The following is a 25,167-nucleotide window of genomic DNA, read 5'->3' on the forward strand; positions in this document are numbered from 1 at the left end:
TCAGAGTAAACAATTTGAATGGAAATGAACATTTTATGTTATAACCTGATGTTTTAAAACAACACAAATTTTCCATTCTTTTGCATTTGAAAATGTATAACCTCCGGTGCTTCTACCGACTCAATGCTGTATAAGTAGAGGAATCTACTAATGCATGTCCCTTTTTCATCCATGAACGGACGGATGAAAAAGCGGACATACGGTCCGCATGTGTGAAAGGGGCCTTACAGCCAGTAGAGCAGTGGTTCTCAACCTTCCTAGTGCCGTGACCCCTTAATAAAATTTCCCAGGTTGTGGGGACCCCTAACAGTAAAAAAATAAATCGTAGCATGGGTTGTGAGCACCCAAGACAAGACAAGTAATTTGCGCCCCTAACCCATTAACGTTTAGAGCTCCCTGAGTTCCTTCCACTTGTAAAATATTAAAACCCTTTTGTGGTGTCTCGTAGCAGTGACACCTAAAGCAAAATCAGGAGATAGGGTCTCCTCCAGCCCCTCCCACTTCACACTCATCACCAGTCAGCTGACCTCTAGTCTCTGCCCCCCAGCCATGCCATGAACTAAATGGGCGCCTGCAAAGAGGCTGAGTTGGCAAAAAGGCTGGGAGAGCAGTGTAGGCTTTTGGAACAGCCCAGGATTCGTGACCCCTGCCAAATCATCATTCGACCCCTGAGGGGGTCCCGACCCCCAGGTTGAGAACCACTGCAATAGAGGTTACAGTTTTTTTTATATAGTTATAAGTTCTTCTTCTGCTTGTCAAAAAGCACTATTTAAGTTTTCTTTTATGAAACTTGATTTTCTTTATATAGTCATGGCCGAAATTGTTGGCACCCTAGACATTTTTCCAGAAAATCAACTATTTCTCACAGAAAAGTTTTGCAGTAACACATGTTTTGCTATACACCTGTTTATTCCCTTGTGTGTATTGGAACAAAACAAAAAAAGGGAGGAAAAAAGGCAAATTGGACATAATGTCACACAAAACTCCAAAAATAGGCTGGTCAAAATTCTTGGCACCCTTAACCTGCGAGTGCACGCGATTCTTGGCACCTGCGAGTGCACATAGGTCTGTTGGTCTGCGAGTGCACGCAGGTCTGTGAGTGCACGCGAGTCTGTGGGTCTGCGAGTGCACGCTGGTCTGTGGGTCTGCGAGTGCACGCTGGTCTGTGGGTCTGCGAGTGCACGCTGGTCTGTGGGTCCGCGAGTGCACGCGGGTCTGTGGGTCTGCGAGGGCACGCGGGTCTGTGGGTCTGCGAGGGCACGCGGGTCTGTGGGTCTGCGAGGGCACGCGGGTCTGTGGGTCTGCAAGTGCACACTGGTCTGTGGGTCTGCGAGGGCACGCAGGTCTGCAAGCACCTGTGTATTGTCTTGTTGAGTACCTGTGTATTGTCTTGTTGAGTACCTGTGTATTGTCTTGTTGAGTACCTGTGTATTGTCTTGTTGAGTACCTGTGTATTGTCTTGTTGAGTAGTAGTGTTAGGAAGCTAGTTAGGTAATTTGGACAGGGTATAATCTCTAATCCTCATTAAATTAATAGGTACAATGCCCGGCGGGTGTGGCGAGGCGACTCGGTGTACATCTTGCGACATGTATGCGTTCCTTGATCATCTGATTGAGGGAGATTACTGCTGTGCAAAATGTAAGCACATTGTTTCTCTGAGAGATAGAGGAGGGGGCTAAAAGAGGGGGGGACTGAGAGACAGAGAGGGGACTGAGAGACAGAGAGGGGACTGAGAGACAGAGAGGGGACTGAGAGACAGAGGGGGGACTGAGAGACAGAGGGAGGGAGCTGAGAGACAGAGGGAGGGAGCTGAGAGACAGGGGAGCTGAGAGACAGAGGGGGGGTCAGAGAGACAGAAGGGGGTCTGAGAGATAGAGGGGGGATATGAGAGATAGAGGGGGGTCTGAGAGATAGAGGGGGGGTCTGAGAGATAGAGGGGGGTCTGAGAGATAGAGGGGGGTCTGAGAGATAGAGGAGGGGGCTAAAACAGGGGGGGACTGAGAGACAGAGGGGAGGGACTGAGAGACAGGGGGGTCTGAGAGAGTCTCTGTTTTAAAAATAAAAATAACATTTTAAACGGCCCACTGAGCCATCGGCCCACCGGGAAACTCCCTGTAGTCCCTGTGGCCTGTCCATCCCTGCTGGGAAGATACTGGAGAGATTAATAAAAGACCACATAGACAAGTTCTTACTGGAAAAAAACTTAAGTAACCGACAGCATGGATTCATGAAAGACAGAAGTTGTCAGACAAACCTGATTTCTTTTTATGGAGAGGTAAGTAAAACCCTGGACAGAGGCGTGGCAGTGAACGTGGTATACCTGGATTTTGCATTCGATACAGTTCCCCACACACAGCTGTGTGTGGGGATATCTATGCGTAGATCTAAGGGATATCTATGCGTAACTGATTCTATGAATCAGTCGCATAGATACTCTGAGAGATACGACGGAGTATCTCAGATACTGTGAATCTGGCCCATAATACATAAAAATTTAACTAAACCGATTAGATTTTAGTCAACTAAAATGTACTGGAGATTTTAGTCGACTAAAATATGACTAAAACTAAAAAAATTCCGATGACTTAAATATGACTAAAACTAAAATAATTCAAATGACTAATATACGACTTAAACTAAAATGTAATTTTAGTCAAAAGATTAAAATATGATTAAAATGAAAGTTTAGTCAAAATACTATGGCTAAAACTAAATCGAAATTTGATGTCAAAATTAACACTGGTGGTTTAAAAATATATAAACGAATGCACTTATGATAAAACTATTTTTATATATTATTTTACAGCATGGAAGAGCCACAAAGAGCAGCAGTAGCAGCAGCTATTATAACCCATCATCCTATAAGGTCAGGAACATTGTACAATAGCCATACGTTGCCAAGGTTTTCCATTCACCTTTCCGTAACTGCTGGAATGAGATTGGTTGTTTGGGGCAGCATCAATATACAGTGGAACCTCGGTTAACGAGTAACGCGGTTAACAAGCGCTTTGAAAGACGAGCAACTTTTTTTAAATCCGGACTTGGTTTGCGAGTGTTAACTGTCTCGCAACACGAGCAGAATTCAAGCTAATGGAGTGTGCAGTACCGCATTTGGCCAGAGGTGTGGGGGCGCCGGTTCAGAGCCGTTTACTCTGAATCACTCAGAAATACTCTAAAACACTTGGAAATACTTTGTTACCGAGTGTTTTCAAGCCTTTTCGAGTTCAGCCAAGCTGTTCCAGAGTATTTCAGAGCCTCTCCGGCACCCCCCACCTCTGGCCACATGCGGTATTGCATGCAATAGAAGTTCACACAGAACGAATTATCTTTGTTTCCATTGACTTCTATGAGGAAACTCGCTTTGATATGCGAGTGCTTTGGATTAAAAGCATTCTCCTGGAAGGGATTATGCTCGTAATCCAAGGTTCCACTGTACTATCTTCCAGTTCCTTTAAGCCCATTTAGTTTTGCGTTCAACATGTGACCTTTTTTTCTACCCATATGGGGTAATTTACTGCTAAGATGTTAAAATTAAACATACAAAAAACTGAGTTTATAATATAACCGTAACCACAAAAAAAACGTTCACCTAATTTCACCTACGTTACAGCCATAGGCATGCGCAAGGGGGTGTGCAGGGTGTGCCTGGGCACACTCTAATCACTGATTGAGGTGCAGATTCCCCCTGCTCAGGGCCGTCTTTAATATGGTTTGGGCCCCCCTCCAGCTTATTTTGGGCCTGGCTGGTTCACATGTATGTGTTTTGGCGGCCCTCATTTGTGCAGGCACAGCAGCCAATTGATTTGAATGGGCTGCCATGCCTTCGTATATATAAAAAATAAAAGAAATAAATAAAAAAAAAACGTTTTTTTTTTTATAAAAAAAAGGGGGGTTGTCATCCGGGGCCCTGGGGAACTACGGGCCCCTGGGGACCTCCAGACCCCTAAAAAAAAAATTGGCCCTTTAATAAAAAATAAAAATATATTAAAAAAATATATGTATTTTTTATTTAAAAATAAATAAAAAAAAAGGGGGGTTGCCATCTGGGGCCCTGGGGACCTCCGGACCCCTAAAAAAATATAGAATTTTTTTTTTTTTTTTTTTTTTCAAGGGGGGTTGCTTTGGGCCCCCAACAGTGACAGGGCCCTGGGCAGCTGCCCCTGTTTGTGCTATGGTAAAGACGGCCCTGCCCCTGCTGATATTGCACCAATACCCCAGAATTTAAAAAAAAATGTAATAAGAAAAATAAAAAGCTACTGACACTGTCCATGTCCGGCCCTACTGACAATAACCTCTGCTCTACTGACACTGTCCATGTTTTAATACATTTGGGGTGCACACCCTAATCCAATAGATAGAAGAACTGTGGAGTTTTCATTCAGTTTTTAGCCCCACCAGGGCAATATTTGTATTAGTTTACGGGTGTCCAACCTGCAGCCTACAGGCTTCATGTGGCCCTAAGACGGCATTGAATGCGTCCCATTTGCACATAGCAAACACATGTGGGCGAAGAAAAATGTGACAGTGCCTCTTTACTGACTTTTATAAGTTTTATCTTCTCAAAGATAAATCTTTCACTCATCACAATCACACCTTATTCATGTCCTCAGTTTTCGGGCAGCACCTATATTTGTGAACAACTATGTTCAAGGATGAAGCACACAAAGGGCAAAACTGACAAGAATAACAAAAATTATAAATTTGAAAATCATTTAATTATCGTATGTCTAAGAAGCCAGGTATATGGCGACCATAAAATCATGAATATAATTCATAACAATTCAGAATACATAAAAACAATCATAAATGAATACAAGTATTGTGACGAGGCCCAACGCGTTTCAGGGAGATTCCCTATCTTTAGGGGCGTGTCCTTCTTTGAAGACTAATGAGATCTAAAAGGCATACACAAAATAAAGATTGGCAATAGATATAGCATAGAACAGATAAGCATCGTTGAGAAAGAAGAAGCACAAAGTAGCCGCCAAAAAAGGGGGCACATAGAAAATCACGCAAAAAATGACCAAAAAACATATAAAAGTTCTAACCTGATACGACTGCCAAAGATGTGACCAGATAATTCTTTGTGGAAAGATGTACTAAAATGAATCTACTAGAATTAAGTTGAAAAACAACTTAAACCAGCCTGATAAAAAAAGAAATACAATTATTGTAAGACCCCTTAAACCAAACCGCCTTGAAGAAATGTGTCCTAGCCTCAGACACCCTGAGGCTAGAACACATGTCTTCAAGGCGGTTTGGTTTAAGCGGTTTTACAATGATTTTTTATTTATTTTTTATCAGGCTGGTTTAAGTTGTTTTTCGACTTATTTCTTGTAGATTCATTTTAGTACATCTTTCCACAAAGAATTATCTGGTCACATCTTTGGCATCTATGTGCCCCATTTTTTGGCGGCTACTTTGTGCTTCTTCTTTCTCAACAATGCTCATCTGTTCTATGTTATATCTATTGCCAATGATTTTCAAATTTATCATTTTTGTTATTCTTGTTGCCTTTAACCACTTCAGCCCCCGTCGCTTTAACTGACAATTGTTGCAACGTGGCTCCCAAAAAATAGGCGTCCTTTTTTCCCCACAAATAGATCTTTCTTTTGGTGGTATTTGATCACCTCTGCGGTTTTTAGTTTTTGCGCTATAAACAAAAATAGAGCAACAATTTTGAAAAAAATTAAAAAATTTTACTTTTTGCTGTAAACAATATCCAAAAATATATTAGTTTAGGCCGATACGTATTCTTCTACATATTTTTCGTAAAAAAAATCACAATAAGCGTTTATTGATTGGTTTGCGCAAAAGTTATAGCGTTTACAAAATAGGGGATAGTTTTATGGCATTTTTATTAATATTTTTTTTTTTTAACTAGTAATGGCGGCGATCAGCGATTTTTACTGCGACATTATGGCGGACACTTTCGGGCACTTTTGACACATTTTTGGGACCATTGGCATTTTTATAGCGATCAGTGCTATAAAAATGCATTGATTACTATAAAAAATGCCACTGGCAGGGAAGGGGTTAACACTAGGGGGCGAGGAAGGGGTTAAGTATGTTCCCTGGGTGTGTTCTAACTGTAGGGGGGGTGGACTGACTTGGGGAAATGACTGATCACTGTTCATACATTGTATGAACAGACAATCAGGCATTTCTCCCCCTGACAGGACCGGGAGCTGTGTGTGTCTCGCTCTGTAACGAGCAATCGCGGGTGCCCGGCGGTGATCGCGCCCGCCGGGCACGCGCGTCGGCGACCGGGGCGCCCCTATTGGCTGCTCGGTGAGATGACGTAGATATACGTAATCTCGCCCAGCAGAGCCGACCTGCCGCCGTTTAAACGCTTGCCGACCAGCCGCCGTAAAAGTCCCAACCCCTTGCTAGGGGGACAGCCCTTTTTTTCGTTCTCCAAACAGACAGGGTGTTGACAACATAATTAATCTATCTCTGGTACAAAACTATTTTTTGCAGTTTTACAAACGGTCAGAATTTCCGACAACAAGCTCCCATCGAACATTTGTTGTCGGAAATTCCAAGCGGGTGTGCGCGGCATTAGAGAAATAAGGGTCAGTCATTGCAATTTTTACTTCCCTTGCACGTGTTTGAATATTGGGTCTTTGCAAAGTAAAGTATCACCACATTCACTAAGCTCTGAGGAAAACTCCCTAGCAAAGCAAACGGCATTGTTGCTTTTAGTAGAAAAAAACCCCACTAAGCCACTCATCCCAAACAAGTATGCAGATTAGGAAAGTCAGAGTAAAGACAGAACTCCTGATCTGCATACTTGTGTGGTGACGTTTAGAGTATCCTAGCCAATAAATGAGCATGAATTGGTATTTTCAGGAGGAGGTACCCTAACCCTTCGTTACTTCTTCAAAAGGCTTCTTCACAGTAAGAGCTGTGAAAATGTAGAATAGACTCCCTCAAGAGGTGTTCTGTCCAGCTCAGTAGATTGTTTTAAAAAAGGCCTGGATTCTTTCCTAAATGTACATAATATAACTGGGTACTATCATTTATAGGTAGGTAAAGTTGATCCAGGAAATATCCAATTGCCTTTTGGGGAATCGGGAAGGAATTTTCCCTCTTCCTGGAGCAAATTGGATCATGCTTTATTATTGGGGTTTTTGCCTTCCTCTGGATCAACTGTGGGAATAGGATTGTATAATTACTTATTGATTGAACTAAATGGACTTTTTTCAACCAGACTAACTATGTAACTAGGTAATTACAGTTTTTATTTATTGATATGTACTGTATCTTGGTTTCTTTTCAAATTACATATTTTCCCCAATTTTGTAACTTCTATCAGTACTCATCTGGACGACGCTCTTCGGACTTTGTTCTTCTCGTCAAAGCCTTCATGAGTGGTTCCCAGCACAAAGGATATCAAACCACAGCTCACCTCGAAAGGTCTCATGCGCAGGCGGAGATTGTTTCTTTGGACCAAAAGAGTTCCTGGAAAACATGTTTTGATGCTTCTGTCTCTGGATTCCACAAGGCCTCTGTAAGATATTTAAGTATACATAAATCCTAAAATAAAAAGTATGTACCCCTTGTAAGGATTTCTACATTAGCTTTCTGTGCCAGGAGCTGGTTTTCAATGCAGAGGCCAATGCCCTACCCTACAATTCTTCTCATACTAACCATCCCTGGAGCACCAACAATAACAGTATATTGCCTTGTAATCACAAACCTAAGGCCTCATACACACGACCGAACATGTCTGCTGAAACTGGTCCACAGACCAGTTTCAGCGGACATGTTCGGCCGTCTGTACGTCCGACCGGACAATTATCCGGCGGATCGGACAGGTTTCCAGCGGACAAATGTTTCTTAGCATGCTAAGAAACATGTCCGCTGGAAGCCTGTCCGTCGGACATGTTCGGTCGTCTGTACGACTTACCGGACATGTCCGCTCGGCCGAAAGCCCTCGCATGCGTCGAAGTGATTCGACGCATGCGTGGAAGCATTGACCTTCCAGGGTCACGCACGTCGCCGCGTCATCGTTGCGGCGATGGCGCGGCCACGTCACCGCGTATCCTGTCCGCGGGGATTTTGGTTTGATGGTGTGTACAACCATCAGACCAAAATCCGGCAGCGGACATGTCCGATGAAAACGGTCCGGCGGACCGTTTTCATCGGACAGTCCGTCCGTGTGTACGAGGCCTGACATTAACACTACTTGTAACTTCAAATCTTCAACTAACCCTCCCTGCAGCCACAAACCTAACACTAACCCTCACTGTAACCTCAGAACCTAACACTAACCCTTGTCATAATACTAACCTTCACTGTAACCTCAAACCTAACACTAACCCTTGTCATAATACTAACCTTCACTGCAACCCCAAACCTAACACTCACCATAACACTAACCCTCACTGTAACCTCAAACCTAACACTAACCCTCATCATAACACTAACCTTCACTGCAACCCCAAACCTAACACCAACCCTCCCCATAACACTAACTCTCACTGTAACCTCAAACCTAACACTAACCCCCGAACACTAACCCTCACTGCAAACCTAAACTAACCCTCCCCATAACACTAATGTTGGCTACAGATGCATTTTTTATTTTTTTTAGTCAGTGGGTTGCACACAAAAAAAAAGGGAACCGTTTCTTCCATCAACACAATCGAGGTGGATGGAGGAATCCTCCCTGTTGAGGCATTGTATTCTTACAATGGGACTCCTCTGCTGTCAGAATACACTACCGTGTTTCCCCGAAAATAAGCCCAGGTCTTATATTAATTTTGGCAACAAAAGACACAGTAGGGCTTATTTTCGGTGTAGGTCTTACCATGTAATGTGCTGTCTTCTCTCCCCCTCTCTCTCTCTCCCTGCCTGACAGGAATCCGTAGTGTAAACTGAGTTAAAATGCTTGTAAAATCCTATAATCCACTCTATTACAGTATTATATAATGTACAATGTATTTGTTTCTGTAATATAATTGTGCCAAATACCTTCGTTCTAGCGCCTGTGACCCGCCGGAGCTCTCTTCCCCGCAATTATATTACAGAAACACACACATTGTACATTATATACTACTGTAATAGTGGATTATAGGATGTTACAAACATTTTAAACTAGGGCTTATTTTCGGGGTAGGGCTTATATTGCAGTCCTCCTGGAAAATAACGCTAGGTCTTATTTTCGGGGTAGGTCTTATTTTCGGGGAAACACGGTAATCAGTGGCTGCAGCTGCTGATCAAGATCAAGAAAATGTTTCCAATAAGCCTGTTCGACAGAAGTCAGACATTAGATCTAGTACTGTTGTGTGGGAGCAGTCCTTTTATGGCAGTTTTAACACTAACCCTTCACTGGTAAGCTAACAGAAATATTCCTTATAGTAACCCTCTGTAATCCTACCATTATCCCTTCCTGTATTACTAATACAAACACTCTTTATATCTCTAACACTAACTCTCCCTGGAACTCTAATTTACATTGTAATCCCAACACTAGCCTACTTTGTAACTCCAGCATTAACCTACCCTGTAAACCGAACTTTTCATTGTAACCCCAACATTAGCTTACCCTGTAACTCTAGCACTAACCTCCCCTTTAAACCTCCACAACTCTGACACTAACATTCCCTGTAAACCTCACACTAGCCCACCCTATAATCACAACACAAAAACAAAACCCTTCATAAAACCTCAACATTACCCCTCCATATAACCCCAACACTAACCCTACTTATAACCCCACATTTAACCCTCCATGTAATATCAAACACAACACTAACCCATCCTCTAAACTAGCAACGCTATTACTCCCTGAAACCGAATGCCAACACTCCCTGTAACCCAACATTAATGCTAACCTTCCCTGTAACCCAGGGATTAAAATTTCAAGTCCTGAGCTACTAGCCATGCTTTAGGAGTTAAGCCTCATACACTAGGGTGACCAGACATCCCCAGTTTCAGGGGACAGTCCCCTGATTGAGGACACTGTCCCCGGACCAAGTCTGTCCCTGGTTTTGTCCCCAGATTGGATTTAATAGGGGGCAGGGGCAATTTCAAAGACAATTGGTGCAGAATTAAAAAAAAAAAAATTAGAATTGCACACCCCTCTCCACCTTGCTTACTAGCATAGGAGGGTTGTATTTTTCCCCATTATCTGTGCCCCTTTCTGATGATCATGTGCTGGTCGGAGCGGAGGGAATATTTCCTTAGTTTTGGGTGCATGCCCATTCAGCTTCGCTCGCATGTTCTTCTGCCTTGGCTCAAATCCTGGCCAGCCACCTGCCTATCTCCTTGACTTCCCTGGCGGAGTGATCTCTTTATGCTCCCCATCCAGTAATAGCCGGGGCCTGAAGAGTTAGCCCCCATTCACACCTAGGCGTTTTGTCGCCTGTAGTGTGACGCCGCAGCAGCCCCGAGACGCCAGAGGGATGATTTAACATGCACCTCTATGGAGATGGTTCACATCTCCACGCCGTACGCCTGCCGCCTGAAAAAAAGTCCCGGACCTTTTTTTCAGGCGGCTTTCGGCATAGGAGATGGGAACCATCTCCATAGAGGGGGTCAAGGCTGCATTCACAATTGCGGCGCTTTGTCGCCGCAAATCGCGGTACAAAATGACGCAATTTGTCGCCGCAATTCGCGGGACAAAACGCCGCGATTTTGTACACCTAGGTGTGAATGCAGCCTAAGACTTGAGATGCTGTGAGGCGTGTGGCGACGGGCAGAGAGTCGCTGATTGTTGCCATTACTAGTAAAGAAAAAATATGTCCCCGGATTTCATTTTAAAAATCTGGTCACCTTATCATACACACAATACGATTGTTGGCCAACCGAGCGCCTGATGTTTGTCAAAAGGCCGTGTGCCAGGATCTGGTCTTGTATACTAACTCAAATGCTCACAAACCGGTATCAGCATGTAAATAGACTGGTGCAAGACAGATAGGATTGGCTCATCAGGCTTTAGTAGACTTCAACAAAATGGCGGCTGTCTGCACACAGACACCGACACTCTGTAGCAGGAATGTGAATAAAATGGGTAAAAGATGACTTCCGCTTCTGTTCTTTACCTGTAGAGAACTCCTCAAACGTGTTTTGCCGTTTTCAGTGCTTAGTAGCCACCAGTGGCGACTGGTGCTCAAATTTTTTTTGGGGAGGGGGCGCAAAGGAAAAAAAAAATTGCAGTCTCACTGTGCCCAAACGCAGCCACTGTTCCATCAATTTGCACCACTGTGCCATGCCATCAAACGCAGCCACTGTGCCATCAATTTGCACCACTGTGCCATGCCATCAAATGCAGCCACTGTGCCATCAATTCTCACCACTGTGCCATGCCATCAAACGCAGCCACTGTGCCATCAATTTGCACCACTGTGCCATGCCATCAAACGCAGCCACTGTGCCATCAATTTGCACCACTGTGCCATGCCATCAAATGCAGCCACTGTGCCATCAATTCGCACCACTGTGCCATGCCATTAAACGCAGTCACTGTGCCATGCCATCAAATGCAGTCACTGTGCCATCAATTCGCACCACTGTGCCATGCCATTAAACACAGCCACTGTGCCATCCATTGTCACCACTGTGCCATGCCATTAAACGCAGCCACTGTGCCATCCATTGTCACCACTGTGCCATGCCATTAAACGCAGCCACTGTGCCATCCATTGTCACCACTGTGCCATGCCATTAAACGCAGCCACTGTGCCATCCATTGTCACCACTGTGCCATGCCATTAAACGCAGCCACTGTGCCATCCATTGTCACCACTGTGCCATGCCATTAAACGCAGCCACTGTGCCATCAATTGTCACCACTGTGCCCTTTAATGGTCGCCGCTGTGCCAATTGTCCCCACTGTGCCCTGTAAATTGCTTTCCCCCCCCCCCGCCCGGCACTTACCTTTACTGGAGTCAGGCATCCACGTCCCACGATGTCTTCTCCCGCCCTCGATGAATGACAGGCGTCTCAGCCAATCAGGTTACCGGTAGCCAGAACCGGCCAACCTGATTGGCTGAGACGCCTATCATCTTATCCAAGGGGCGTACAGTCTGTGCGCTCCGAGAATAAGCTTCCAGGACCCGAGGGCTGTATTGGGAAAGCCTATCAGAGCTGTTGGCTTTGATAGACATTTTCGTACAGCCAACCAGCTGGCGTTATTCAGATGGCCGGACATGAGCGCCGACCATCTGAATAACAGCGGCGATAATAACATAGATTCGTGCAATGCATGAATCTATGTTATTTCAGTGGCGGTGAGAGCCAGAGGGGGCGGCGCTCCAGCGCCCTCTATGGACGAACCGCCACTGGTAGCCACATCGAAAAGTACCATGCCTAGAATTCTACATTAAGTCCGTCGTATCTATTTTCCTTTGTATATCTCCAACTTTGTTTAATTTTACTTCTTCATTGTAAGATCACATATCCTTTTGCTTATGTAGTTTGTAACTTCCTCAAGCTTTCAATACTTGTCCTCCATATAGACATCTATTCCACAATGTCATGGAAAGGTGGAAATGGAAGTACGAATAGGGAAACTGTAGAGAAAGAAAATCACTGAGCTCTTAGAAGGCAAACATATAGGGCCAGATCCACGTAGCGGATCGTAATTTTAGTCCGGCGTAGCGTATTGTATTAACGCTACGCAGCCGCAACTTTGAGAGGCAAGTGCTGTATTCACAAAGCACTTGCCTCTAAAGTTATGGTGGCTTAGCGTAAATCTACCGGCGTATGGGCGCGGAATTCAAATGTTAAAGATGTGGGCGTGTTTTATGTTAATTTTACTTGCCCCGACGTAAATGAATTTTTTTCTGAACGGCGCATGCGCCGTCCGTGGGGGTATCCCAGTGTGCATGCTCGAAATTAACCCGCAACAAGCCAATGCTTACGACGTGAACGTCATTCTACGCAAAGCCCTATTCGCGAACGACTTATGCAAACGACGTAAAATTTTCAAAATTCGACGCGGGAACGACGTCCATACTTAACATTGAGTACGCCTCATATAGCAGGGGTAACTTTACGCCGAAAAAAGCCTTACGGAAACAACGTAAAAAAATGCGCCAGCCAGACGTTTGTTTGTGGATTCGCGTATCTAGCTAATTTGCATACTCGACGCGGAATTCGACGGAAGCGCCACCTAGCGGCCAGCGTAAATATGAACCTTAGAGTCAGAATGCGCTCTACGTTGCAGATAGAGAACGGAGCTGTGTGTTAGTGGGCGTCCTGACTCTCCCGTAGTCCAAGGGAGGGGGCGAGCACGACACTCCACACCAGGGAGAAAGCCTTGCATTACGGTGTGTAGTTACAGACAGAAGAACAGGAAGTGAGGATTTCTCAGAAGAAATAAGGACATTTAAAAGCAAAATGGAAGGATGAGGTAAGTGAAGGAGGACTGCACTAAGGTAAAGGAAGCTATTTAGGGAAAAAATATATATTTTTTCCCAACTAGTGTAAGTGCTGAATTTCAGAATTGACGGAATCCTTTGGAAGTTAAAACAACTCCCATAAATCGAGCTCAAGTACATATTTAGCTGCTTGTTGGAGTTCATCTTTAAAAATACTAGCCATTTGTGAAATATTTTATGAAATATTAAATAGGCTCCAATAATCCAAATTTGATTTCTCTAACAGGCCACGATTAAGTGGGGCACAAACTGCCAGGACTACATAATTGCAGCAAAAGTATCTACAGGACAGATGTCTGGAGATCCCGCCATACAGCTGTCATGGCAGTGGAAGAGGCTGCCCTCTTGGATTAATGGGCTGACTGAAAGGTATGTGAATACTTACTGTATGTTTGTGAAGAAATGTCATTCATATATCTGATAGTATTCTTTTTATTCATCTAGTGTCATGCCGTTTGTTCCTGGAGTGGCATATACACTGGGATTTTCAGAGCTACATCGTCAAAATACACCACACCAGGTCACTGTGAGAGTCGCCTCTACCTCTACTGACACAATCGACACCATCCTGAGGACCCCTGAGGTATATGGACTTTCATACAAAATAGGAAGCAAAACTGTGATGTATCCATACAGAAATACTGAATACACTCTCTCACCATAGATAGATTCATGCAGTGGTGGCTGGTGCTCAAAATGTTTGGGGGTCGCAAACAAACTGAAAAGAAAAAAAAACATCAAACGCAGCCACTGTGCCATCAATTGCAACCACTGTGCCATCAATTGCCATCACTGTGCCCATCAAACGCAGCCACTGTGCCCATCAAACACAACCACTGTACCCATAAATTACCACCACTGTGCCATCAAATGCAGCTACTGTACCTATCAATTGCTGCCAGTGTGCCCATCAATTGTTGCCACTGTGCCCATCAATTGCCGCTACTGTGCCCATCAATTGCTGCCAGTGTGACCATCAATTGTTGCCACTGTGCCCATCAATTGCCGCTACTGTGCCCATCAATTGCTGCCGGTGTGCCCATCAATTTCTGCTACTGTGCCCATGAATTGTCGCTACTGTGCCACTAAACGCAGCCACTGTGCCATCAATTACCACCACTGTGCCATCAATTGCCATCACTGTGCCCATCAAACGCAGCCACTGTGCCCATCAAACACAACCACTGTACCCATAAATTACCACCACTGTGCCATCAAATGCAGCTACTGTACCTATCAATTGCTGCCAGTGTGCCCATCAATTGTTGCCACTGTGCCCATCAATTGCCGCTACTGTGCCCATCAATTGCTGCCAGTGTGCCCATCAATTGCTGACACTGTGCCCATCAATCGCTGCCGGTGTGCCCATCAATTTCTGCTACTGTGCCCATCAATTGCTGCCAATGTGCCCATCAATTGTCGCTACTGTGCCCATCAAATGCTGCCAGTGTGTATCCCAGCCTGCCCGGCACTTACCTGTCTTGATGGGGCAGTGGGTCATGGACGGTCCTCCTCGCTCCTTGCTCCTCAATGTCCTCTCCCGTCCGCTGCTATGGTTGGACACCTGATATCCAATCACAGCGCCTGTCATTTCAGCCAATTAGGTGACGGGTAACAGACACGAGCACCTGATTGGCTGAGAGGCGGTTTAGTGTTAGGAAAGCAATTCATTCGCTTCCCTAACACAACGCTGAGTGAACAGCCTACGGCTCTAATCAGGTGCTTCCAAAAAATACCCTGCAGCTATAATTCAGGTGCCCGGCGCCCAAAAAGGGCAGCAGCGACCATAAATAGATTAATGCAATGCATGAATCTATCTATTGATGAGAGAGAGGTGGCAAGAGAGGGGGCGGCACCCGTGCGCCCTTTAATCGACGCACCGCCACTGTCCGATACCCTTGTAACACTTTCTCCCTGTTATACCAGACTAGATCCTCAGCTGACAGCCCCTCAGTCAGATTTCTGCAGCTTCCAGCAAAGCAGGCCTCCAGGTTGCCCACCTGAAGCCTCTGCACCCTGCAGGCACATGGCAGGATGGCCTAAGTGTGCAAGCTGCCCCCCACCTAAGGCTGCAATTTCCTTCTTAGGAAAGGAAAAAGACCCTGCTGCTCTTTGTCCCAAAGTATTTATACAGGCTCCCAGCTACCATCTGGGCGACCCTGCCCAGGGATTGGCTAGGGCTGCAGGAATATTTAGCTGCCAGTTAGAATCTTTCTGCTCTCTAATTTCCAGATCCTTCTGGACTAATCAGGGGGAAGCAGTCAATCCTGCAACTACTGAATCATAGAACAGACCAAATATTCAACACAGCTACACTGATTACAGTGAGCCAGAACCAGATTTACCTAATCCTAACACCTAATCAACTAATCATAGCACCTATCTAGGAGGGTTCTACAAAGATCTTTGTGATAGTCAGGCTCATGCAGGGGTGGACTGACAACTCATGGGGCCCCCCGGGCAATAGGAGATTATGGGGCCCCCGGGCAATAGATTATGGGGCCACACAGTTTACACACACATACAGTATACATACACAGTATACAGACACACAATATACAAACACAGTATACATATACACATATGCACACTGGGGCAGATCCACAAAGATCTGCCCCGGCGCATCGTATCTGAGATACGCTACGCCGCCGTACCTTACCTGGCTTTGGTTCGAATCCATAAAGATGTCGTGCCGTAAGTTATGGCGGCATAGTGTATCTCAAGCGGCGTAACGGCGCGGAATTCAAATTGGGCGGGTAGGGGGCGTATTTCATTTAAATGAAGCGCGTCCCCGCGCCGAACGAACTGCGCATGCGCCGTCACTAAATTTCCCGCCGTGCATTGCGCGAAATGACGTCGCAAGGACGTCATTGGTTTTGACCTGGACGTAAATTACGTCCATCCCGATTCATGAACGACTTACGCAAAAAAGAAAAAAATAGAAATTATACGTGGGAACGACGGGCATACTTAACATTGAGTACGCCACGAAATAGCAGCTTTAACTATACGCCGAGAAAAGCCGGCTAGAGACGACGTGAAGGAATGCGTCGGACGCTCGTATGTTTGTGGATCGTCGGAAATAGCTAATTTGCATACTCAACACGGAAAACGAAGGGAACGCCACCCAGCGGACGCCGAAGAATTGATTTTAGGTCCAAAGGCGTACGAAGACGTACGCCTGTCGGATCTAACTCAGATGCCGTTGTATCTTGTTTTGAGGATTCAAACTAAAGATACGACGAGGGAAATTTGAAAGTACACTGGCGTATCAGTAGATACGCCGGCGTACTCTCTCTGTGGATCTGCCCCACTCTCTTGTTTTTTTATAAAAAAAAAAACTCAGATTTTTACATACTGTCCCTGGTTTTACTGAGGCTGGCAAACCTGATGGGGCCCCCTAGTAACATGGGGCCCTCGGGCAGTCGAAGAGTAGCTAAAACAGCCACAGTCGAAGAGTAGAAGAAGAAGAGTAGAAGAAAAGTGAGGTCACCAGCCTGGCCATATTCTCTGGTGTACATAAAACTAGCTGAACAGAATCACAAAAGAGTAAAAAGAGATTGCCCATAAATATTTCATCTTTGTATAAAGCTGTTTGTTCTTCTTTACATTCGTCTAAGACCCAGTAACCAGTGTGTTATTCACCCTTCCTTAGATGACGATTTACAAGCAAGGCATCCCCTTCCCATTGGATCTGCCATTCGCTACTCACTGGATTCAGAAAATTCACCTGATGGACGTCACGGCTCTTCCCGATGTCACATCGTTGGTCAAAAGAACTAGCGAAGGTGATCTCCTAATCTTTTAGCGTCCATGCACACTTGTGTGACTTAGAAATCATGCGATTTCCATTGCAATTTTACCCTGTGACTTTGATGCAATTTTGATGTAACTATGGATGAGTGCAACTTTGTTATGATTTGACCAATGTGATCATTTTGTCCTTAGACATGTTCAGAATGGAAAAAATGGCTTAGTTTTATTTGGTTACATTCTTCTCTAACGAATTCCATATTTTCAGAACGATTGGAATTTGGATTGGTCGAAAATTTTATTGAAATTTTGAGCTGGTTGTTAAGGAGCAGTCTGCGCCGCGTCCTTAACAACCGATGATTCATCAGCTGTCAGCGAGTTTTCCCGCTGACAGCTGAATGTAAAACAAAAGAATGCAGTCAATGAAAATAAAAGGAAAAAAACTGAGTAGGGTACCACCCCAATCCATACCAGGCCCTCCAGCCCTCCATTAGTCTGGGGTACCAAAATCTTGGTAGTGGAAATAAAAAGTTGAAATAAAGTCTTGGATCAAAAAAGTTGTGAGCAGGCAGACTCTTTATTGACTCAATAAACCTACCTGCCAGGGGTCAGTCTTCCTTAGAATATACACTGAGCCATGCATGTGCAGCTAAAGTAAGTTAAGAATTGAGGCCCAGATCCACAAAAGGGATATGCAGGCGTATCTCCTGATACGCCGTCGTATCCCTGTTTCTATCTATGCGGCTGATTCATAGAATCAGTTACGCATAGATATTCCTAAGATCCGGCAGGTGTAATAGTTTTACACTGTCGGATCTTAGGATGCAGTACCTCGGCCGCCGCTGGGTGCACTCGTCGAAATTCCGCGTCGGGTATGCACATTAGCACTTACGGAGATCCACAAAGCTTTTTCCCTTCGTTTTTTTTCCGTAAGTGTTAGTTTGCCGTCGCAAAATTAGGGCTGCTTTTACAAAGTGTAAACTTAGTACACCATGTAAAAGTATACCCTTCTTTCCCGCGTCGCTGTCAAATTTTTTTTTTCCCGCCGCAACTCTTTTTTTTTCTTTTACACCCGTCGCGATTCTCAAAACTCGGCGCAGCGTAAATCCGCGCAAAGCACGTCGGGAAAATCGCGTCGGGAGCATGCGCAGTACGTCCGGCGCGGGAGCGCGCCTAATTTAAATGGGACTCGCCCCATTAGATTGGGCACGCCTTGCGCCGGACGGATTTAAGTTACACAGCTGCAAATTTCTAGGTAAGTGCTTTGTGGATCGGGCACTTAGGTAGAAATTTTGCGGCGGTGTAACTTAAATAGGAACATTTAAGTTAAGCCTGCTGTCTGTGGATCTGGCCCTAAGTATAGATCCTGTTGGCAGGGCCGCCATCAGGGGGGTACTGGCAGGACACCTGTAAGGGGCCCGGAGGTCCCCAGTGGCCCGGATGGCAACCCCCTTTAAAATTTTATTTTTTATTTTTAGGGGTCCGGAGGTCCCCAGGGGCCCGAAGCCCCCAGGGCCCCGGAAGGCAACCCCCCTATTTTTTTATTTTTTTTATAAAAAAAAATTCTTAATATATTTGTATTTTATTTTTTATTAAAGGGCCCAGAGATATATATATATCTATATATATATATATATATATATATATATATATATTTTCTTTATTATTATTATTATTATTATTAAAGGGCCCAGAGGTCCCAAGGGCCCCGGATGGCAACCCCCCTTTTTTATATAACAAAAAAAAAAAATTTTATATATTATTTTATTTCTATTTTTTTTTTCGTTTTATTTCTTTTATATATATATATATATATATATATATATATATATATATATATATATATATATATATATAAAATATATAATTTTTTTTATTAAGATTGTATTAATCACACTATTTCACGTGTTGCTGTAGCCGTGTGCAAAGTGGATACTGAAAAGATTGTGACGTTCGATGGGATGAACCTGGGGTGCTCCCTTTCCCCTGCACCCTGCTATACGGTGATAGCGCAAGACTGCTCCAATCAATTAAGGTTCTTGGTGGCCATGAAAAAAACGGGTCAAGGATTTTCAACCTTTGAAATAAATGTCAAGCTGAGATCTTCGTAAGTACACCTACTAATGAGCTAGAAGCATTTGAAAAGGTTATTCTGACAATCCATTCAGTAGAAATGAGCTTTGTAATACTCACTGCCCCCTTCATTATTACCAGCTCTGTCATTGTAATAGAGATACTGTGCCGATATCAACAGACAAAGTCAGTGCCAAGGACCATTTTTTTTTTTTTTTTTGCTGTAAAGCGATAAATGATGAAGAATTTAAAGGCTTTAATAAAACATGACAGCTAGATAAAGGTTTAATGGGGCTATGTGCACCTTAAATAGGAATTTTAGTTAAAAGACTGATAAAAATGCATTATTTTTACTTGTTGCTATAATAAATAGCCCAATTTTTTTTAAAAAAACTTTTTTTTTCTCAGTCTAGGCGATACGTATTCTTCTACATATTTTTGGGGAAAAAAAATAAAAAAAAATCGCAAGAAGTGTCTGGTTTGCGCAAAAGTTATTGCGCTTACAAAATAGGGGACAGAATTATTATTATTTTTTATTATTTTTTTTTTACTACTAATGGCGGCGATCAGCATTTTTTTCGTGACTGCGACGTTATGGCGGACACATCGGACACTTTTGACACATTTTTGGCGCCATTCACATTTATACAGCGACCAGTGCTAAAAAATGCACTAATTACTGTATAAATGTGACTGGCATTAAAGGGGTTAACACTAGGGGGTGAGGAAGGGGTTAAATGTGTACCCTAAATTGTGTTCTAACTGTAGGTGGAGGGGGGGTGACTGGGGGAGGTGACCAATCTGTGTCCCTATGTACAAGGGACACAGATCGGTCTCCTCTCTCCCCTGACAGGACGTGGAGCTCTGTGTTTACACACAGAGCTCCACATCTTGTCCCTGTACCCGCCGATCGCGAGTCCCTGGCGGACATCACGGCCGCCAGGCACTCGCATTGGCATCTCAGCGATGCGGCGCCGTCGGACGCGCATGCGCCCGCGCCGCTGGATGCGCGCGCAGGCTGTGTTTTTACGGCCTGTTAGAGATTGAGAACCACCCCGCGGCCGTATAAAGTCGTACGGCCGTCGGGTAGTGGTTAAACCATCTGTCTTTAGTTTTTCTTCAGGCTGAGATGTTCTGGAACTCTATAACTCTGTCATAACTTATTTTAAGGATAATAACAGTATTGTAATACACAGGGCTGTTTTTCTCAGAGAATAGGTGCAGGAACTTTCTACTCACCTGTTGTGTCCACCCACTACCCACCTCCGAGCACCATTCCTTGGATCCACCCCCCTACCCACCTCTGAGCACCATTCCTTGGCTCAACCCCCTACCTACCCCCAAGCACCATTCTTTGGTTCCACTCCCTACCCACCTCCTAGCACCATTCCTTGGTTCCACCCCCTACCCACCTCTGAGCACCATTCCTTGGATCCACCCCCTACCCACCTTTCAGTAATAGATAGAGAACCAAGTATCAATTTGTGGTGCTAAGTAATTTGTATATGATAGGAAGTAAAATAGATCCCCTGTAGCCAGCAACAATGGAGCTCCCCCCAGCAACAATAGACCCCTCCATCAACAGTTGATGTCTCCCAGCAACGATTGTCTCCCAGGAGCATAAGAGCCCCCCCAGCAACAATAGATCCCCTACCAGTGACAACTGACCTCCCCAGCAACAATAGACCCCCTCCCTGTAAAAATAGACCCCCTCCAGCAACAATAGACCCTCCAGTACACCCCAGCACCCCTTGCCATTACATACATTCGGAGCTGGAGGTGCCGGAACTGCGTTCCCACGCGTTCCTGCTGAAAAAAAGCCCTGGTAATACACAAACATATATATATATATATATCAAGAAATAAAAGAAAGAAAACAATATAAGAAAGAAAACCAACATTTGAGTAGCTCAGCAAAAAAGTAACATAAACAAAAAATAATCGTTTTATTTACCTCCATCACAAAATGTCCTTATTTCTTCTGAGAAATCCTCACTTCCCGTTCTTCTGTCTGTAACTCCACACAGTAATGCGAGGCTTTCTCCCTGGTGTGGAGTGTCGTGCTCGCCCCCCGCTTGGACTACAGGAGAGTCAGGACGCCCACTAACACTCCTTTCTCTATCTGCAACGTAGAGAGCATGCTGACTCTCCTGTAGTCCAAGGGAGGGGGCGAGCACGACACTCCACACCAGGGAGAAAGCCTCACATTACTGTGTGCAGTTACAGACAAAAGAACAGGAAGTGAGGATTTCTCAGAAGAAATAAGGACATTTAAAAGCAAAATGGAAGGATGAGGTAAGTGAAGGAGGACTGCACTGAGGAAAAGGAAGCTAAGGTAAAAAAACAATTACCTTTAAAACCCCTTTAAAGCGGAGGTTCACCCAAAAATCAACTTTCTGCCATTAGACCCAGCATACTGCTGACATCTGCAGTATGCTGGGTTTTTTTGTACTTATCGTTTATCAGCCGTTGTTATCCGGCTCCGGATTTGATTGACGGGCTGCTAAAGCGCGTCACGCCTTCCGAAAATACCCGAAGTCACACTCGGGTGTTTAAGGGACCTACGCCTGCCGTGTAGAGCTGACTGCGCAGGCGCCGTAAACACTCGAGCGAGTGTTTTCGTAAGGAGTGACGCGCTTTAGCAGCTCGTCAATCAACTCCGCTTGGCTTAGAAACGCCTATACCCGGAAGGAATCCCCGCTCGGAGCCGGATAACAAAGGCTGATAAAACGATAAGTACAAAAAAAAAAAACCAGCATACTGCAGATGTCAGCAGTATGCTGGATCTAATGGCAGAAAGTTGATTTTTGGGTGAACCCCCGCTTTAATGAACACCAATATTGACATTTTGGACTCTCAGGTTCTTTGGTTTGGTGATCCTTTTGGACTTTTTATCCATTGTAATTGTGTCCTGTTCCAGTAACAACTCTAAAGATGCCCATAGATGGGTCAAAATGCAACATGTTCAGGAGGAACCTGTCGAATTTCGACCCATTCATGACCATCCCTAATCAACAGAAGTTGGTTGTTGGATTGTCCTTTTTCAAGTGTTGGAAAACTTTTGACCATAACACGTACATAAGTATTCACAGCCTTTGCCATGACACTCAAAAAAAGTAATAATAATAATAAATGAATGTTAATTTATTACATTTTTGCAAAAAGTGGAATATGCCTTTAAACATAAAAGTTAAATATCTGGTGGAGTGTTTCTAATAAAGGGGGAGTGAGGCAAATTCATTTTGTAGGTGGTTACACATATATATCGACTGGAATTGGGTGAAGATGAATGTTGTTTTGTGAAGATTTTTTTTTACAATAAGAAAGACGTTTTATAAAACTTTGAATGCACTTGGATTTATTATTTTCATTTGGAAATCATCCAGATACACTTTGAGATTTATTTGTTTTTTCCATATTTGTAGCTTATGTGTTTTCACTGCAGGTGGTTGTTTTATTTGTAGAAGCGTTACACTGTTTTATTTCATTGTATCAAGAGGGTTTGAAGCTAGTGAAGCAGCTAAGTAGACGGTTTTTCACATCTTTTGTTGCATGGAGACCATGGAATATGTAAGGTTGCTTCTTCAATAATCCAGGCTGTGCTTTACCATTACTATTATATATTGTGAGGGGTTAGCTCGGTAGCGGGGTGTGTGACCCCTTGGATGGGTTCACCACACACTGAGTTTATACAGACTGGCAGTCGAAGACGGTTGAAAACAAAGTTTCTGGTTTATTTTTCCATCTTGCTGGAAAACAATTGCAAGCATCCAAACAGCATAAACAAAATCAAAACATAAAATAAACTCTAGCCACTTTGGGGGTCTACCTTCCACACAGAAACCTATCTATGAAGTCTAACACAGCCTACTGCTGGGTAGACAGTGCTGGTCATACAGCACAAAACAATAGTCTTTTGATTTTGTTTCACACAGAAAAAATCAATCCTCTCCTCACCTCCACAGAAGACCTTCTGGCACTGCTCTCCTACTCACACAGCCTTAGGAGTGATGCAGCAATTAGTGGTAACCCTCTGGACTTCTTATAAAGGCCTTAATTGCCTCACTCTGAACAGCTGGAGTCTTCCAACAGCCCTTAGACCTTGTCTGGCTATTTTTGCAGCCGACGCCTAATAATGATTGGTGTATTGTCTAACAAGGCAGAAATGTATGTTCTGTCTGTAACAACACCCACAGATTTACCTGACTTCCTGTCACAATATTTAGCAGAATTCTGTTGGTGGCATTTTCCTTAATTTCCCATCTTAGAAACCGCTACACACCGATCTTGGTAAAGAGCCTCTGACGGAGGCTTTTTACCACGTGATCAGCCGCGTCTAATCACGACTGATCACGATGTAAACATGAAGAGCTGTTGATCAGCTTTTCCTCACTCGCATCTGACAGACGCGAGTAGAGGAGAGTCGATCGGCTACTCTTCTGACAGGGGGGGTCTGTGCTGATTGTTTATCAGAGCAGCCCCCTCTTGGATGCCCACCCAGGACCCCCAGGATGCCACAATGGACCATCAGGGAAGGCCACCCACTCTGGACCACCAGGTATGCCACCTAGACCACCAGGGAAATGCCAATCTGTGCCCCGGCAGCTGCCATCCAGTGGCAAACAAAAATGCTTACCAGTGCCAGTGCTACCTGTGATGCCATCAGTGCCCATCAGTGCTGCCTTTCAGTGCCCATCAGAGCCGACCAGTGCCGTCTATCAGTGCCACCCATAAGTACCCATCAGTGCAGCCTTTCAGTGCCCATCAGTGTCACCTATCAGTGCCCACCAGTGCCACCTATGAGTGCCCATCAGTGCCGCCTATCAATGCCCATCAGTGCTGCATATCAGGGTCACCCACCAGTGCCACCTCATCAGTGCCGGCTCATTGGTGCCACCTCATCATTGCCATCTTATCAGTGCCTGTCAGTGCAGCTTATCAGAGGAAACTTATTAATTTACAACATTTTATAACAGAAACAAAGAAAACCCTTTTTTTTTCATGTCTCTTTTTATTTGTTTAGCAAAAAATAAAAACGCAGAGGTGATCAAATACCACCAAAAAAAAGCTCTATGTTGTGGGAACAAAATTGTAAAAATGTTGTTTGGGTACAGTGTAGCATGACCGCGCAGGACTTAAAAAGGACTTCAAATCTAGTGCACCTAAGAGGGAGCGAAACAATAGGAAAATAGAACCCATAAAGTGGAGATTAAAAAAAAGTAAACCTCTGAAGGCACATAATTCCAAAGATTTAGGGGAGCAGGCCTAGTCTGGGCCAAAAAATAGGCCCAGGCATTTCAGACTGAGCAGCTCTTTTTCTTTACATTACAGTACTTCTAGAAATCACAACCCCCCCATCACTGTGCCCCTTGCAGTCATGCCCCCTCCTGCTTTTCTTTCTAATCACAGTGCCCCCTTTTAATCTCTGCCACCCCTGCACAGCCCTACCTTCAGCAGTGCAGAGCTAGGATTCAGCCCGTGTGTCCTCTTCAGGGTCTCCCACCCCGCCATGCCATCTTATCAGCAGTGTAAGGGGCAGGAGGAGCTGCAGATCTGGATCATATTAACAAGCAATTGCCCGCCTGTTAATATCAAAAGTTTCATATGAAAAGTATCCTGCTCTCTGTGCAGATCTCCAGCTCCTCCAGCCCCCTGCTCTGCTGATAGGATGACATCATTGGCGAGGCAGGAGAACAGGGAGAGGAGACACAGGCATGGCCGAATAGCAGGAGGTGAGCTGTCTTTGTGCTCAGGGATGGGCAGGGGGTGGAACCAAGAAATGGTGTTCAGAGGTGGGTAGTGGGTGGAACCAATGAATGGTGCTCTGAAGTTTGGTTTGGGAATGGAACCAAGCAATGGTGTTCGGAGGTGGGTAGGGAATGGAACTAAGGAACAGTGCTCGGAGGTGGGTAGGGAATGGAACCAAAGAACGTTGCTCAGAGGTGGGTAG

At 44.6% G+C, this 25,167-nt stretch overlaps 1 protein-coding gene across 1 annotated transcript in view; it reads left to right on the forward strand.

The window, feature by feature from the left end:
* The window catches only part of LOC120945992 (vitellogenin-1-like), a 147,536-nt gene that overhangs the window by 96,473 nt on the left and 25,896 nt on the right, over window positions 1–25,167 (forward strand). The window contains exons 21-26 of the mRNA XM_040360642.1: window positions 2,807–2,866; window positions 7,319–7,513; window positions 13,618–13,760; window positions 13,836–13,974; window positions 17,047–17,179; window positions 19,062–19,251. Coding sequence (XP_040216576.1) covers window positions 2,807–2,866; window positions 7,319–7,513; window positions 13,618–13,760; window positions 13,836–13,974; window positions 17,047–17,179; window positions 19,062–19,251 — 860 coding nt within the window. The remainder of the gene's footprint in view (window positions 1–2,806; window positions 2,867–7,318; window positions 7,514–13,617; window positions 13,761–13,835; window positions 13,975–17,046; window positions 17,180–19,061; window positions 19,252–25,167) is intronic.

Source organism: Rana temporaria, chromosome 7, assembly GCF_905171775.1.
Source record: "Rana temporaria chromosome 7, aRanTem1.1, whole genome shotgun sequence".
NCBI classification, from domain to species: Eukaryota; Metazoa; Chordata; class Amphibia; order Anura; family Ranidae; genus Rana; species Rana temporaria.